The sequence below is a fragment of the Schistocerca serialis genome, chromosome 9 (genome assembly GCF_023864345.2).
Source record: "Schistocerca serialis cubense isolate TAMUIC-IGC-003099 chromosome 9, iqSchSeri2.2, whole genome shotgun sequence".
Taxonomy (NCBI): Eukaryota; Metazoa; Arthropoda; class Insecta; order Orthoptera; family Acrididae; genus Schistocerca; species Schistocerca serialis.
Window position 1 is genome coordinate 94,688,556 of NC_064646.1, and position 15,320 is coordinate 94,703,875.

The window sequence follows — 15,320 nt, forward strand, 5'->3', positions numbered from 1 at the left end:
TGCTGCTACAATGACAGGTTATCAAAATTTAAGTGAGCTTGAACGTGGCACACGAGCGATGTGAAACATTGAATCTTCGACATCGCTGAGGCCGGTAACAAATCATCCAAGAAAGGGACCAACGGTGACTGAAGAAAATCATTCAACGTGACAGAGCTGCTACCGCTTTCGCAAATGGCAGCAGATTTCAATGCTGATCCATCAGTAAGTGTCAGCATGGGAACCATTCGACGAAAGATCATCGATATGGGCTTTCGGAGCCGAAGGCCCACTCGTGCATCCTTTATGACTGCACGACACAAAGCTTCACGCCTCGCCTGGTCCCGTGAACAATGACGTAGGACTGTTGATGGCTGGAAATGTGTTGCCTCATCAGACGAGTCACGTTTCACACTGTGTCGATCAGATGGACGCGCATGGGTATGCAGGCAACGTCATGAATCCATGGACCCTTCATGTCAGCAGGGGACTGTTCAAGCTTGTAGAGGCTCTGTAGTGGTGTGGGGCATATGCAGTTTTAGTGATATGGGACGCCTGATAAGCCTAGATACGACTGACAGGTGACACGTACGTAAGCATCTTGTCTGATCACCTACATCCATTCATTCATTTCCATTGTGCAGTCCGACGGACTTGGGCAATTCCAGCAGGACAATGCGACACTCCACACGTCCGGAATTGTTACGGAGTGGCTCCAGGAACACTCTTCTGAGTAAACACTTCCCCTGGACCCACAGCTCCCTAGACATGAACATTATTGAACATGTCTGGGATGCCTTGCAACGTGCTGTTCAGTAAAGATCCCACCCCCTCGTATTCTTACGGGTTTATGGACAGCCCTGCAGGATTCATGGTGTCAGTTCCCTCCAGCACTACTTCACACATCAGTGGAGTCCATGCCACGTCGTGTTGCGGCACCTCTGCGTTCTCGCGGGGGGCCTTACGCAATATTAAGCAGGTGTAACAGTTTCTTTGGCTCTTCAGTGCGTATGTTAGCGACAGTAAGCACGTTCTTTAGTCAGCGTCACATGTCTGTTCTCTAAATTTTGTCAGTGGTGTTCCTCAAAAGGAACGTCGCCTTCTCACGAGAGATTCCCATCTGAGTTCCCGAACAATCTCCGTAATACGTGGATATTTCTCGTACCTACCAGTAACGAATCTACCAGCCCGCCCCTCAATTGCTTGGATGTCTTCCTTCAATCCGCCCTGGTGCGGATACCGAACACGCGAGAGTACTCAAGAATAGGTCACGCTAGCGTCCTGCATGCGGTCTTCTTTACCCATGAACCACACTTTTCTAAAATGCTTATAATAAGCCGAAATCGACCATTCGATGTCGTTACCTACAGTCCGAACATGCTCGTTGCATTTCATATCACTTTGCCACTTTACTACCAGATATTTAAACGATGCGACAGTCAACAGCACACACTGCTGTATTCGCTCATCGTGAGTTTTCCCCCTACTTATCTGTATTGACTGCACTTTTCTACTCTCAGAGCCAGCTGCCATCCATCACACCAGCTAAAAACTATTGTGTAAGTCATCTTCTGTCATCCTCTAGTCACTTACCTTCGATACCTTTGCATACACCGCAGCCTAACCAGCAGAAAGACCGTAGATGGCTCCCCACCCTGTGCGGCCTATATTATATAGAAAATAATACTGGTCCTATCGCAATGATGTTTCTTCATATAGGTATGTGCAATGATTTACATTTAGTTACTTTCCGTACGAAGTGTCAGTCCTTTTTCAGGCCTTCACCGATTTGGTTTACTTACATGAAAATCGACACAGAGGTTTTAATGTTTTCAATCGAAAAATTTGTTAATATTGTATGCACTAACGTCTCGTAACATTGTAAGTAGGCTGTTAAGGTTTTTTTTATTGGTAACGCCACGTAGCGCTCTGTATTAAAATCACTGGCTGTGCTGTGTGCAGTCTGTGGCTGGTTTGCATTGTTTGCTATTGTAGTGTTGGGCAGTTGGCTGTTAACAGCGCGTAGCATTGCGCAGTTGGACGTGAGCCGCCAGCACTGGTGGATGTGGGGAGAGAGATGGCGGAATTTTGAGAGCGGACGATCTGGACGTGTGTCCAGCAGAGAGAGTAAATTTGTAATATTGAATATCATGGACTGATTATATATATATACCCCCCATGAACCATGGACCTTGCCGTTGGTGGGGAGGCTTGCGTGCCTCAGCGATACAGATAGCCGTACCGTAGGTGCAACCACAACGGAGGGGTATCTGTTGAGAGGCCAGACAAACGTCTGGTTCCTGAAGAGGGGCAGCAGCCTTTTCAGTAGTTGCAAGGGCAACAGTCTGGATGATTGACTGATCTGGCCTTGTAACAATAACCAAAACGGCCTTGCTGTGCTGGTACTGCGAACGGCTGAAAGCAAGGGGAAACTACAGCCGTAATTTTTCCCGAGGGCATGCAGCTTTACTGTATGATTACATGATGATGGCGTCCTCTTGGGTAAAATATTCCGGAGGTAAAATAGTCCCCCATTCGGATCTCCGGGCGGGGACTACTCAAGAGGATGTCGTTATCAGGAGAAAGAAAACTGGCGTTCTACGGATCGGAGCGTGGAATGTCAGATCCCTTAATCGGGCAGGTAGGTTAGAAAATTTAAAAAGGGAAATGGATAGGCTGAAGTTAGATATAGTGGGAATTAGTGAAGTTCGGTGGCAGGAGGAACAAGACTTCTGGTCAGGTGACTACAGGGTTATAAACACAAAATCAAATAGGGGTAATGCAGGAGTAGGTTTAATAATGAATAGGAAAATAGGAATGCGGGTAAGATACTACAAACAGCATAGTGAACGCATTATTGTGGCCAAGATAGATACGAAGCCCACACCTACTACAGCAGTACAAGTTTATATGCCAACTAGCTCTGCAGATGACGAAGAAATTGAAGAAATGTATGATGAAATAAAAGAAATTATTCAGATTGTGAAGGGAGACGAAAATTTAATAGTCATGGGTGACTGGAATTCGAGTGTAGGAAAAGGGAGAGGAGGAAACGTAGTAGGTGAATATGGATTGTGGGACAGAAATGAAAGAGGAAGCCGCCTGGTAGAATTTTGCACAGAGCACAACATAATCATAACTAACACTTGGTTTAAGAATCATGAAAGAAGAATGTATACATGGAAGAACCCTGGAGATACTAAAATGTATCAGATAGATTATATAATGGTAAGACAGAGATTTAGGAACCAGGTTTTAAATTTTAAGACATTTCCAGGGGCAGATGTGGACTGACCACAATCTATTGGTTATGACCTGTAGATTAAAACTGAAGAAACTGCAAAAAGGTGGAAATTTAAGGAGATGGGACCTGGATAAACTAAAAGAACCAGAGGTTGTACAGAGATTCAGGGAGAGCATAAGGGAGCAATTGACAGGAATGGGGGAAATAAATACAGTAGAAGAAGAATGGGTAGCTTTGAGGGATGAAGTAGTGAAGGCAGCAGAGGATCAAGTAGGTAAAAAGACGAGGGCTAGTAGAAATCCTTGGGTAACAGAAGAAATATTGAATTTAATTGATGAGAGGAGAACATATAAAAATGCAGTAAGTGAAACAGGCAAAAAGGAATACAAACGTCTCAAATGAGATCGACAGGAAGTGGAAAATGGCTAAGCAGGGATGGCTAGAGGACAAATGTAAGGATGTAGAGGCCCATCTCACTAGGGGTAAGATAGATACCGCCTACAGGAAAATTAAAGAGATGTTTGGAGATAAGAGAACGACTTGTATGAATATCAAGAGCTCAGATGGAAACCCAGTTCTAAGCAAAGAAAGGAAAGCAGAAAGGTGGAAGGAGTATATAGAGGGTCTATACAAGGGCGATGTACTTGAGGACAATATTATGGAAATGGAAGAGGATGTAGATAAAGATGAAATGGGAGATACGATACTGCGTGAAGAGTTTGACAGAGCACTGAAAGACCTGAGTCGAAACGAGGCCCCCGGAGTAGACAATATTCCATTGGAACTACTGACGGCCGTGGGAGAGCCAGTCCTGACAAAACTCTACCATCTGGTGAGCAAGATGTATGAAACAGGCGAAATACCCTCAGACTTCAAGAAGAATATAATAATTCCAGTCCCAAAGAAAGCAGGTGTTGACAGGTGTGAAAATTACCGAACTATCAGCTTAATAAGTCACAGCTGCAAAATACTAACACGAATTCTTTACAGACGAATGGAAAAACTAGTAGAAGCCAACCTCGGGGAAGATCAGTTTGGATTCCGTAGAAACACTGGAACACGTGAGGCAATACTGACCTTACGACTTATCTTAGAAGAAAGATTAAGGAAAGGCAAACCTACGTTTCTAGCATTTGTAGACTTAGAGAAAGCTTTTGACAATGTTGACTGGAACACTCTCTTTCAAATTCTAAAGGTGGCAGGGGTAAAACACAGGGAGCGAAAGGCTATTTACAATTTGTACAGAAACCAGATGGCAGTTATAAGAGTCGAGGGACATGAAAGGGAAGCAGTGGTTGGGAAGGGAGTAAGACAGGGTTGTAGCCTGTCCCCGATGTTGTTCAATCTGTATATTGAGCAAGCAGTAAAGGAAACAAAAGAAAAATTCGGAGTAGGTATTAAAATTCATGGAGAAGAAATAAAAACTTTGAGGTTCGCCGATGACATTGTAATTCTGTCAGAGACAGCAAAGGACTTGGAAGAGCAGTTTAATGGAATGGATAGTGTCTTGAAAGGAGGCTATAAGATGAACATCAACAAAAGCAAAACAAGGATAATGGAATGTAGTCTAATTAAGTCGGGTGATGCTCAGGGAATTAGATTAGGAAATGAGACACTTGAAGTAGTAAAGGAGTTTTGCTATTTGGGGAGTAAAATAACTGATGATGGTAGAAGTAGAGAGGATATAAAATGTAGTCTGGCAATGGCAAGGAAAGCGTTTCTGAAGAAGAGAAATTTGTTAACATCAAGTATTGATTTAAGTGTCAGGAAGTCATTTCTGAAAGTATTCGTATGGAGTGTAGCCATGTATGGAAGTGAAACATGGACGATAAATAGTTTGGACAAGAAGAGAATAGAAGCTTTCGAAATGTGGTGCTACAGAAGAATGCTGAAGATTAGATGGGTAGATCACATAACGAATGAGGAAGTATTGAACAGGATTGGGGAGAAGAGAAGTTTGTGGCACAACTTGACCAGAAGAAGGGATCGGTTGGTAGGACATGTTCTGAGGCATCAAGTGATCACCAATTTAGTATTGGAGGGCAGCGTGGAGGGTAAAAATCGTAGGGGGAGACCAAGAGATGAATACACTAAGCAGATTCAGAAAGATGTAGGTTGCAGTAGGTACTGGGAGATGAAAAAGCTTGTACAGGATAGAGTAGCATGGAGAGCTGCATCAAACCAGTCTCAGGACTGAAGACTACAACATATATATATATATTATGACTTTTGAACACTATTAAGGTAAATACATTTCTTGTTCTCTATCAAAATATTTCATTTGCTAACTATGCCTATCAGTAGTTACTGCCTTCAGTAGTTTGAATCTTTTACTTAGCTGTCAGTATTGGCGCTCGCTGTATTGCAGTAGTTTGAGTAACGAAGATTTTTGTGAGGTAAGTGATTTGTGAAAGGTATAGGTTATTGTTAGTCAGGGCCATTTTTTGTAGGGATATTTGAAAGTCAGATTGCGTTGCGCTAAAAATATTGTGTGTCAGTTTAGTGTTGATCAGAATAGGTTAAGACAGAAATGTCTGAGCACGTTCAGTTCTGCTCAGCTGTTTGAAAATCAAATAATGTAAGAGGTTTATCAGCACAGTAATTCATTAATTTTTCTAAGAGGACGTTTCAACATCCCTGTCAAGAACGACGTGTTGAGCTCTGTCTGCTAGGAGAAAGTAAACGCAGTTAAGATTTTTTTATCTTTGGAAAACTTCTGACTTTAGAAGTTCCGCTGGAAATATGGATTTACAAAAAATAATTTTATGGTGAATCATTTTTACAAAAAGTAGTTTTTACAAAAAAATAATTTTATTGGAGCTTACTAATCACAACTGTATATTGAAATTGCTCTTAGTTCTGTAAATGAGTAAACACATACAGATATTCCAGTCTACGTAAGTTCTAGCAATTCGCTACTTACTTGTCAGTTGCTCGTCTATTAGAACGCCAGCGTTGTTGATAAGGATGTCCACTCCAGACAAATTCTCCTTGATCCACTTGAAAGCTGCGAGGATACTTTCTTCCTTGCTCAAGTCTCCTTCCAGAGCGTACAGATTACCAGGAGCATCTTTTAGTTCCAGCGCCTAAACACGAAAAACGCAAGAACTGCAGAGTTTGCATTAGCCTTCTCTACATTTCCGAAGTGACCTACTAGTAGAATACCAGAAACGTACACCTAGTCAGACGGAAGAAGAAGCACATTATGAAATGGGTGTACTGGAAGCGTATACTGTGAGGAATATCTGCAGCTGACGCTGTTTATGATGCTAACGAGCCTTTGGACCAGAGATGAGCTATGACGATCTGGTATGAAAATGTTCTGTGCTGTACCACTCCTGTGTATGAAAGATAGGGTGCATAACTGTGGGTGTGGATTTAGACGGGAACCATCGGGGCTAACTGTAGCATAACGTTGTCATTTTGCCAGCCTGAGTGTTGATCGAAGACAGCAGAGTGGTTTGTCTACATCTGCAGGGCACGCCTTGCGTAGTTTCGATATTTCCCGTTCGAACTGCCACGCTGGCCACAAGCCGCTACGTGCCTCTTTGCCAACCCCCACGACCTTTCTACCCCAAGCTCTAACGCAGTCGTGTACGGCAGACCTTCGATTGCAGCGGTGAGTGAACGGTTGTGTTTTAGGGTAAAAACACTTTCTGGATATTAGGATGTCTTTTTCAGCAACTAAAATAATATACATTTTCTTTTAGGTTTATGATGCTAGGCGAGTTTCGAATCGTGTTTGAGACGTTGAAAGTGGATTGTGGCACCCGAATATTGTAATGATACTAACAAACTAAAATGAAACTATCATATTGTAAAAGATGTTTGTGACTGGTGGACTTTGTAAAGCGGATCGCAGACTACACGACCGCAGAGCCAGAGATACTGATTCTGCTCTGAGATTGTAATGTTGGAATAAGAGAGCGCTTGGCGCAGAGCAATGTGTGTGTATCAGTCTGTGAGCGAAATAGGATGGAGTAGGCAGTTTTTGTGGTGTGCTCTGTAAAGCCACCAGCTGTTAGATTATAATGTAGGAAGTTACACCGCACGTACAGTATGTTGTGTTGGCAGAAGAGCCAACACCGTGTTACTAGAGGAGGCCAAAATGCACGCGTTTTAGCTCACGCAGGCTGGCGTGAGGAGGGAAGGACTATACAGACGCGACGTCTGGAACATAACAATGAATTAGAATTCAGAAAACGGACGTAATTAGTGTGATACTTAACTTTAATCCATTAATGATGAACGTCGCTCTTGACGGTACATGATTCACAATATTATCTGTTCAGATTAGTAACTGAATATGGCGCCTTGCTAGGTCGTAGCAAATGACGTAGCTGAGGGCTATGCTTAACTGTCGTCTCTGCAAATGAGAACGGATGTAGACAGTGAACCATCGCTAGCAAAGTCGGCTGTACAAATGGGGCGAGTGCTAGGGAGTCTCTAGACAAGACATGCCGTGTGGCGGCGCTCGGTATGCAATCACTGATAGTGGCGACACGCGGGTCCAACGCCAACGTATACTAACGGACCGCGGCCGATTTAAAGGCTACTACCTAGCAAGTGTGGTGTCTGGCGGTGACACCACAAAATAGGTAGTTAAAAATGAGTGATTTTGTAATGGAATGTGAAGTGAAATGATGAAATGTATATTTAATTGTGAAGAAAGGATTACTAGATTCCTCTTACAAAAAAGCTTTACAGGTAAATGTATTACTGAAAATACAAATGTGGAAGCAGAAGTCTTCTCACAGTTAAGGCAAAGAAGCTAGTTGTTACTTTCCTTTTGCCAGCACGTTAGTGTAAATGAGTTTGCTGATAATTGGTAACAAAAAATGGTTCAAATGGTTCTGAGCACTATGGGACTTCACTTCTGAGGTCTTCAGTCCCCTAGAACTTAGAACTATTTAAACCTAACTAACCTAAGGACATCATCTCACACATCCATGCCCGAGGCAGGATTCGAACCTGCGACCGTAGCGATCGCGCGGTTCCAGACTAGCGCCTAGAACCGCTCGGCCTCTCCAACCGGCAATTGGTAACAGTGAATTCTATGTTGATTAACCCCAGAACGTAAACAGATTTTATGTATAGGCTAGTTAGATATTTCCCTTTTGTATTGTTAAGATTTGTTAACATAGGTATACGTAATTTGATTATTTGTGTTTATGCTTTTTTGTGATGTTGGATAATACTTGCTGTACAAATCTCATTGTGACTACGTCAGCAAAGAAAGGTATTCATTTAATAAAAAGGATGTGATTTTTCTGAGCAATGTAGTTTCAATTGTCAAATGTTTTGAAAAGCCGAACTAACTCCGAATACAACTTCACTATTGATAAAACAGTGTTATTAATTCACCCAAATCACTGTCGCCTTCCTGCCCATGTCTTATGTTTTATTTGAAGACATTCAACTTTTCTTAAATGTTATCATTTATAATTGAAAGGAATTTCATGTTTATTTAGAAGTATTACGGCCAGCATATCACACCGTTGTGCCTGTAGCTAGCATATTTTATGCTTCATGAGAGAGCAGAATATAACGCGATCCATAGTTGCTGCTTTTGAGGTAATACAATTTTGTTTATTTGCTATGTGCACAGAGACCAAAGTTACAGTTTTGAACAGGGCCACAGGATACAGTACGTAAGGGGCTGAATGTATTTTGCAGTGACTGTATTTTTATTGGTGTTGGGAGTTGCATTGCCCAATCAGTTCGTGTAGAGTTTAGACAACAGTAACACGGTGGAAGCACACCACTTGCAGTTACAACCTGCTACACGGTAACTTCGTTTTCTATGCACTCCCAGTTCAGGCATTCATTGAAGCACTTCAAAAATTCTAATAATCGTGACACACGAAGAACGTTACAACGTGGCGGCTTTCACGCAATCTATCGATTATCCCTATTCTTAAGATCTTTGACTGACCGCAGCGCCCTCTGGTGTGGGCTCCGGGTGTGGTTGTCGGTTTAGAGGACAGTGTGAGATGAGGAACGCATCTGTAACGAGCTTTCCGTGAGCCCTTTTCGCTGTGGTGTTAGCCGTTGGGGAGCGACCAATACTGGGATCATGTAACCCCGTATAAGGTAAATAGGACCGACGTGGCTTCAGCTATGATTTATCAGTAGAGCGTCGAGCTGTCCGCCGGCCGCTGTGACCGAGCGGTTGTAGGCACTTCAGTCCGAAACCACGCGGCTGCTACGGTCGCAGGTTCGAATCCTGCCTCGGCCATGGATGTGTGTGACGTCCTTAGGTTAGTTAGGTTGAAGTAGTTCTAAGTCTAGGGGACTGATGACCTCAGATTTTAAGTCCCACAGTGCTTAGAGCATTTGAACCATTTTGAAGCCAAGCTGTCCGGGAAGTGTTCACTGTCATTTTGGTCTATCTTCCTTCTGTTTGTTGGGTACGGATGCCCGTGTCTCCATGGTATTCGAAGGACAATGTGATTGCCAGATCTGGTAGACATTTTATACTGATTCATTGACTGATGTAATTTGTTGTGTGTGTTGACCTTGTGTATTCGTGGCGTTTGTGAACCTTTAGCCGGTGTAAAGCGCTGTTTTCCAGAGGAAGCTTCTTTTGAAAGTTAGCGGCGTGCATTAGTATATGCGTTACCTGTTCTTGTCCGCCTTCTGATTTTTGAAGTAACTGCGCGGTGTAATATTTAGTAGTACCACTTCCCACGGATGATTAATAGCGCATGTCAGAATGTGTGTGTTTGCTGTTTTATTGGTCTATGTATAATCTGCTTTTGTTCTGGTTTCTTTGAAGCTAATGCTGAAGGCCTATCCTGTCTATGGAATTACAAAGTGCGCCTGGTCGATGTAAGTGGCTCAGATAAATTGAAGTCTGTTCCAGGACGCATTTGTTCTCTCCCAACCGCTACGGCAATGGCTCTGAGTACTATGGGACTTAACATCTGAGGTCATCAGTCCCTACCGTAGCAGCTGCGCAGTTCCGGACTAAAGCACCTAGAACCGTTCGACCACAACGGCCGGCTGGTAATTACGGACGTTCTGGTACTGTCGTTTAGCTTTTACCCTTATTACATTCTGTGCCTTACATAATATCGTCTTGGGTTTAAATGAACTTTAAATTTTCTGTACATTATTTAAACTGGCTTTGAATTCTTAATGTTTCTCTTTGCTTGGTCTTTTAATTTAAAAAATTAAAGCTTAACTGGCTGCTAAGTGATTGAAACAGTGTAAAATAAATTGTGTTCTACCAGTGCTTGAAGTGTGTAAAATCCCCACTGGTCTAGTCCTTCCCGTTTTCCTTCCTGCCTGAATTAGGATGCCCTGCTTATCACCATTTTAGTGTCCAGTTTTTCACGATTTCTCACAATGGGATCTCAGAGAGCTCTTTCGTCTGAACCTAAATACCTCCGAGTAGCTAGCGAAACAGGGTAGTCACGCTTGTCTCAATCTCCAGATTAAATTCATTTTTGAGTTTCATCGTTTCGCGTATTGCTAAGAGGGTTGCCCAGAAAATAATACACCGTATTTTTTTCTCAGCCGAGAACAATGCTACGAATTCGAAACGTTACATTTGTATTATCTGAATTCTCCTGAGTGAGCGCGCCAAGTTTCCGTCACTTCTGACAGCGTAGCGGCAGGACAGTTCCAAAATGGCGTCTGTAGGTGATTTACGTTACAAGCAACGTAAAGTCACTGAATTTCTCACGGAGCAGAGAAACTAACTGTAGGTAACATTCGCAAAAGCTTGGGCAGTCTATTGAGCATCTGATGTCGACGGAAGTACAGTTAGTCGTTGGTCACGATGGGTGAGGCCATCAGAACGCGGTTCGGCGGAGCTCCACGATTTGCAGAAGTCTGGAAGGGGATCCACAGCTGTCGCACCTGACGCTGTCATTCGCGAGGACAGACGCAGTACGAATCGGCAGTCATGTTGAGGACGATGGGGTCATTCACGAAGTGAAGCACTGGCTCCGCCACCAAGAAAAAAATTGGTACCGACAATGCATACACGTCCTTGTTTCGCGCTAGACGGAGACCATAGAACGTGATGGAGATTGCGCGGAAAAACAGGGAGTGCAGATAAAACAACATTCTTTCGTGTGTGTAGCTCTCATTACGTTCAGTAAAAACTGTTGAAGAAAAAAATGCGATGCATTACTTTCTGGGCAACCCTCGTAGTTCCCGTTGCACCTGTAAACCAATTTAAGCTGTGCCGTGTGGAAGACTATACCGTGTTCACGGAATTCCCACGATGTAGAACGAGATCAAAGCCATCCGCTCGACCAGCCTATTTCAGATGCGTGAGCCTTGAACGCTAATTTAACAAAGCGTTTGATCACCATTTCCAGTCTAGTCACGTGAAACTTCGTGAAAGAATTTCTCATCATTGCAGTCACCACAGGTGATCCTAAGTGCGTCAGACTCACTCATGTTCTGAACTTCAATTGCTAAATGCTTCCCATCGCCTTTAACAAAATAAAAATAAAGCGAACCAACTACTGTGAATTTTGGTACCTCAGCTGCCCCTACACGTTAGTAATCTACGTGAAGATATGTGCACGTGCTTCTTTTTCGCTTATTAGCACCCAAACCTGTCTTTCAGCGACCAATACGCGGTCTTCCGTACTTAACTAGAACCCATTTGGTAACCACATGCCTATAGAAATCCGCCTTAAAAGACTTCACATGTTCTGGTAAACTGGTGTCCATCCACCACTTGTGAGCTTACTATAGATGTGCTGCAACTAGGCGTGGTTTTCACTCTTATTGTGCAAGTGAACTGATACGTGAAGGATTTTTTGTTGATTCCCTCATGATCTCATACTTCCCCCATCTATACTATGGCGGGTGATGCTGTCTCAAGTCGTAAGCGCTTACGTGAATCTGTCTTCCTTATATCGATAGGCCCCATGTATTCACTGTGATAGTTTGTCGTATGTCAGACCACAATTACAATTAACCTCCATACGAGGTGTTCCCTTCCACCGTTACTCTTATTTAAGGCAACCGTAATCGACATAATAGAATTGTGGTTCAAAGCTAGTAACAATCCTAAATATATCGTACTGGATGTTACCCAATTCGGGGGGATTTTTGACCTCTTATTAATAAGAACTACTCCAATATTTGTCAATAAAAGATGCCAGCCACAGAAAGCCTGTAAAGCCACGTCCCACTTTCGAGTTTGCATCCCCGTATTATCCATTGCGCACACGTGTTAGAGCCCTAATGTACAGAAATCTGATCATAGCTATATGGACATATAGGGGTAATAAGAAATAGGCAATGAGACTGCTCAACCACTGGAATTGGCTTTCATCCAACATGGCAGATAGCGAGCACACCTCAGCTATTAAGTTACATCTGGAGAGCTTTGTCTACCATCTGTGTGCGAAGTTGGTACTTTAGAGAAGTTTCACACATTGTGATTCATCAGTTTGAACATCCGATTTCGCCGCTGTGTGGTTGCACACGCTGTAGTCTCTGACTTAACACAAAAACACTCAAGATGCTTCCCATAAGCTTCTTCAGAGCCACTGCATCACCTGCACACCCTCAGGAACGTCAGGGCTGAGTCATTACCGAGTTCTGACACTGGACTGGGCAGCCAGACATTCGACAACTTTGTTAGAAGCGAAGTTTCGTGAACTGTCATCTTGGACACTTTAACGGGACATCCTTCTCTATCATTAGATTTCCTCAATAGTAGTAGTCGATACCAGTATTATTTTTCGAATCCTGGACATGTCAATATTATCTCAGTGACTTTTCTGAAAACTTTCGTATAATTTTATACACAGTATGTTATATTTGAAGCAATAATTTATGAAAATGAATTACTTTGTAAAATGTGTTAGTCTATGTCATAATCAATAGGTACTAGTTATGAAAGTACAGTTAAAATTATTTTTTAAAAACATTTGAAATTTCGAACTATTGGCACACTTAGAATTTATTATTAATTATGAAATACTATACTGGTTACTGTGTGTTTCTGGATTCATTTATAAAATAACAACCTAAAGTCGTCGTGTGACAAACTAGCAGAATTTCATTTATTAAGAACCGGCCGCTGTAGCCGAGCGGTTCTAGGCGCTTCAGTCCGCAACCACGCTGCGGATATGTCTAGGGGACTAATAACCTCAGATGTTAAACCCCATAAGAAAAATTGTAAACCCTTTGGAATATGGTATGAAACTCTTAAGTACGCCTCTGATCACGATCGGATGTATTTTTGTATTTTGTGCTGCCAATATAATTTCGGCTTTGTTCTAGTGAAACAGGTTGGTTGGGTTAAAGGCGGGAGAAGGGACCAAACTACGATGTCATCGGTCACTTGTTCCTAATGAAACAAGTGTGAGAATTAAAACGGCGAAACATATAACACAAAATGGAAAGAAAGGAAAAGCCACAAGAACGAAGGTAAATCAATGAACACTAAAAGGATCTAGTTGCCGGGGATTCCGACGTGTCCTGGGGCCCACACAAACACCACGCAACGGCGGGACTGTTCCAGGGCATGGATGGACTCCTGAATGGACGCTACCAGAGGGTGGCGAGGGTAGCACTGGTCGATAGCTTGTAGGCTGCTAAGTGAGTCAGTACACAGGAGAAATGACATGCCAGGGCATGAGCGGATGTACTCAAGAACACGAGATATGGTCGCCAGCTCTGCAGTGAAAAAACTGCAGCCATCTGGAGAGGAGTGCTGCTCAATATGTCCTCCATGAACATATGCGAAGCCTATGTGACCGTCAGCCATTGAGCCATCTGAGTAAACCACTTCAGAGCCCCAGAACACGCCAAGAATCGCGAGAAAGTGACAGCGGAGAGTGGCAGGGTTAACGGAGTCCTCAGAGCCATGCAAAAGGTCCAGACTAAGCAGCGGCCGAGGCGTACACCATGGAGGCGTACGTGAACGGACCGCAAAGGAAGGACTCCAGTTCAGAGAGAAAGGACCGCACGCGAACCGCAATCGTTAGCCCCCATCTGGGCCACCGATGCGGGAGATGGGCTGCTGCGGGCGGGAAAAGGAGACGGTAATTCGGATGCCGGGAGAACTATGAATGTGTGTTGCGTAACTGGCGAGCAGTTGGGCACGTCTCATCTGCAGTGGAGGGACACCAGCCTCCACCAGTACACTGGTCACCAGACTCGTCCTAAAACCTCCTGTCGCTAATCGAACCACACAGTGGTGCACAGGGTCGAATAAATGCAACGCTGAAGGCACTGCCGAACTATAAACCACACTCCCATAGTCAATTCGGTATTGGACAAGGGCTCTGTATAGCTGTAGCAGCATACAGTCATCTGCAACCCAATGGTGTTGCTCAGGAAATGGAGGACATTGAGGTGCTGCCAGCCCTTCTGCTTAAGCTGATTAAGATGAGGGAGCCAAGTCAATCGAGCGTCGAAAACCAGTCTTAGAAATTGATATGTCTCCACTACAGCGAGTGGATCGTCATTAAGGTAAAGTGCGGGTTCTGGATGAACGGTACGACGCCGACAGAAGTGCATGACACACGACTACGCGGATGAAAACTTGAAGCCGTGGGCTAGAGTCCATGACTGCGCCTTGTGGATGGCTCCCTGCAGGCGCTGCTCTGCAACAACAGTTCTGGAGCAGCGGTACGAAATGCGGAAGTCGTCAGCATACAGAGAAGGTGAGAGAGGGCCGACAGCTGCTGCTAGAACGTTAATGGCCACTAGAAATAGAGAGACGGTCAATACAGACCCCTGTGGGACTCCATTCCCCTGGATATGGATGCAACTATGGGAATCACCAACTTGAACATGGAAAGTACAGAGCGACAGGAAGTTTTGGATAAAAATCTGGAGTGGTCCCCGGAGACCCCACTCATACAATGTGACAAGGATATGATGTCGCCAAATCGTGTCGTATGCTTTACGTAACTCAAAAAAGACGGCAATCAGGTGTTGCCATCTGTAGAAGGCTGTTCAGATGGCAGACTCTATAGACTCAAGATTATCAGTGGTAGAACGACCCTGGCGGAAGTCGCCCTGACATGGAGCCAGCAAGCCTCCTGACCCAACCGCTGACATACCACACATTCCAGCAGCTTAAAAGGAACATTGGTAAGGCTGATGGACC

The 15,320-nt window shown here is 43.8% G+C and overlaps 1 protein-coding gene across 1 annotated transcript in view; it reads right to left on the bottom strand.

The window, feature by feature from the left end:
- LOC126418911 (dehydrogenase/reductase SDR family member 11-like) overlaps nucleotides 1-15,320 on the bottom strand; it is a 70,417-nt gene that overhangs the window by 26,815 nt on the left and 28,282 nt on the right. Inside the window, exon 2 of the mRNA XM_050085933.1 lies at nucleotides 6,147-6,309. Coding sequence (XP_049941890.1) covers nucleotides 6,147-6,309 — 163 coding nt within the window. The remainder of the gene's footprint in view (nucleotides 1-6,146; nucleotides 6,310-15,320) is intronic.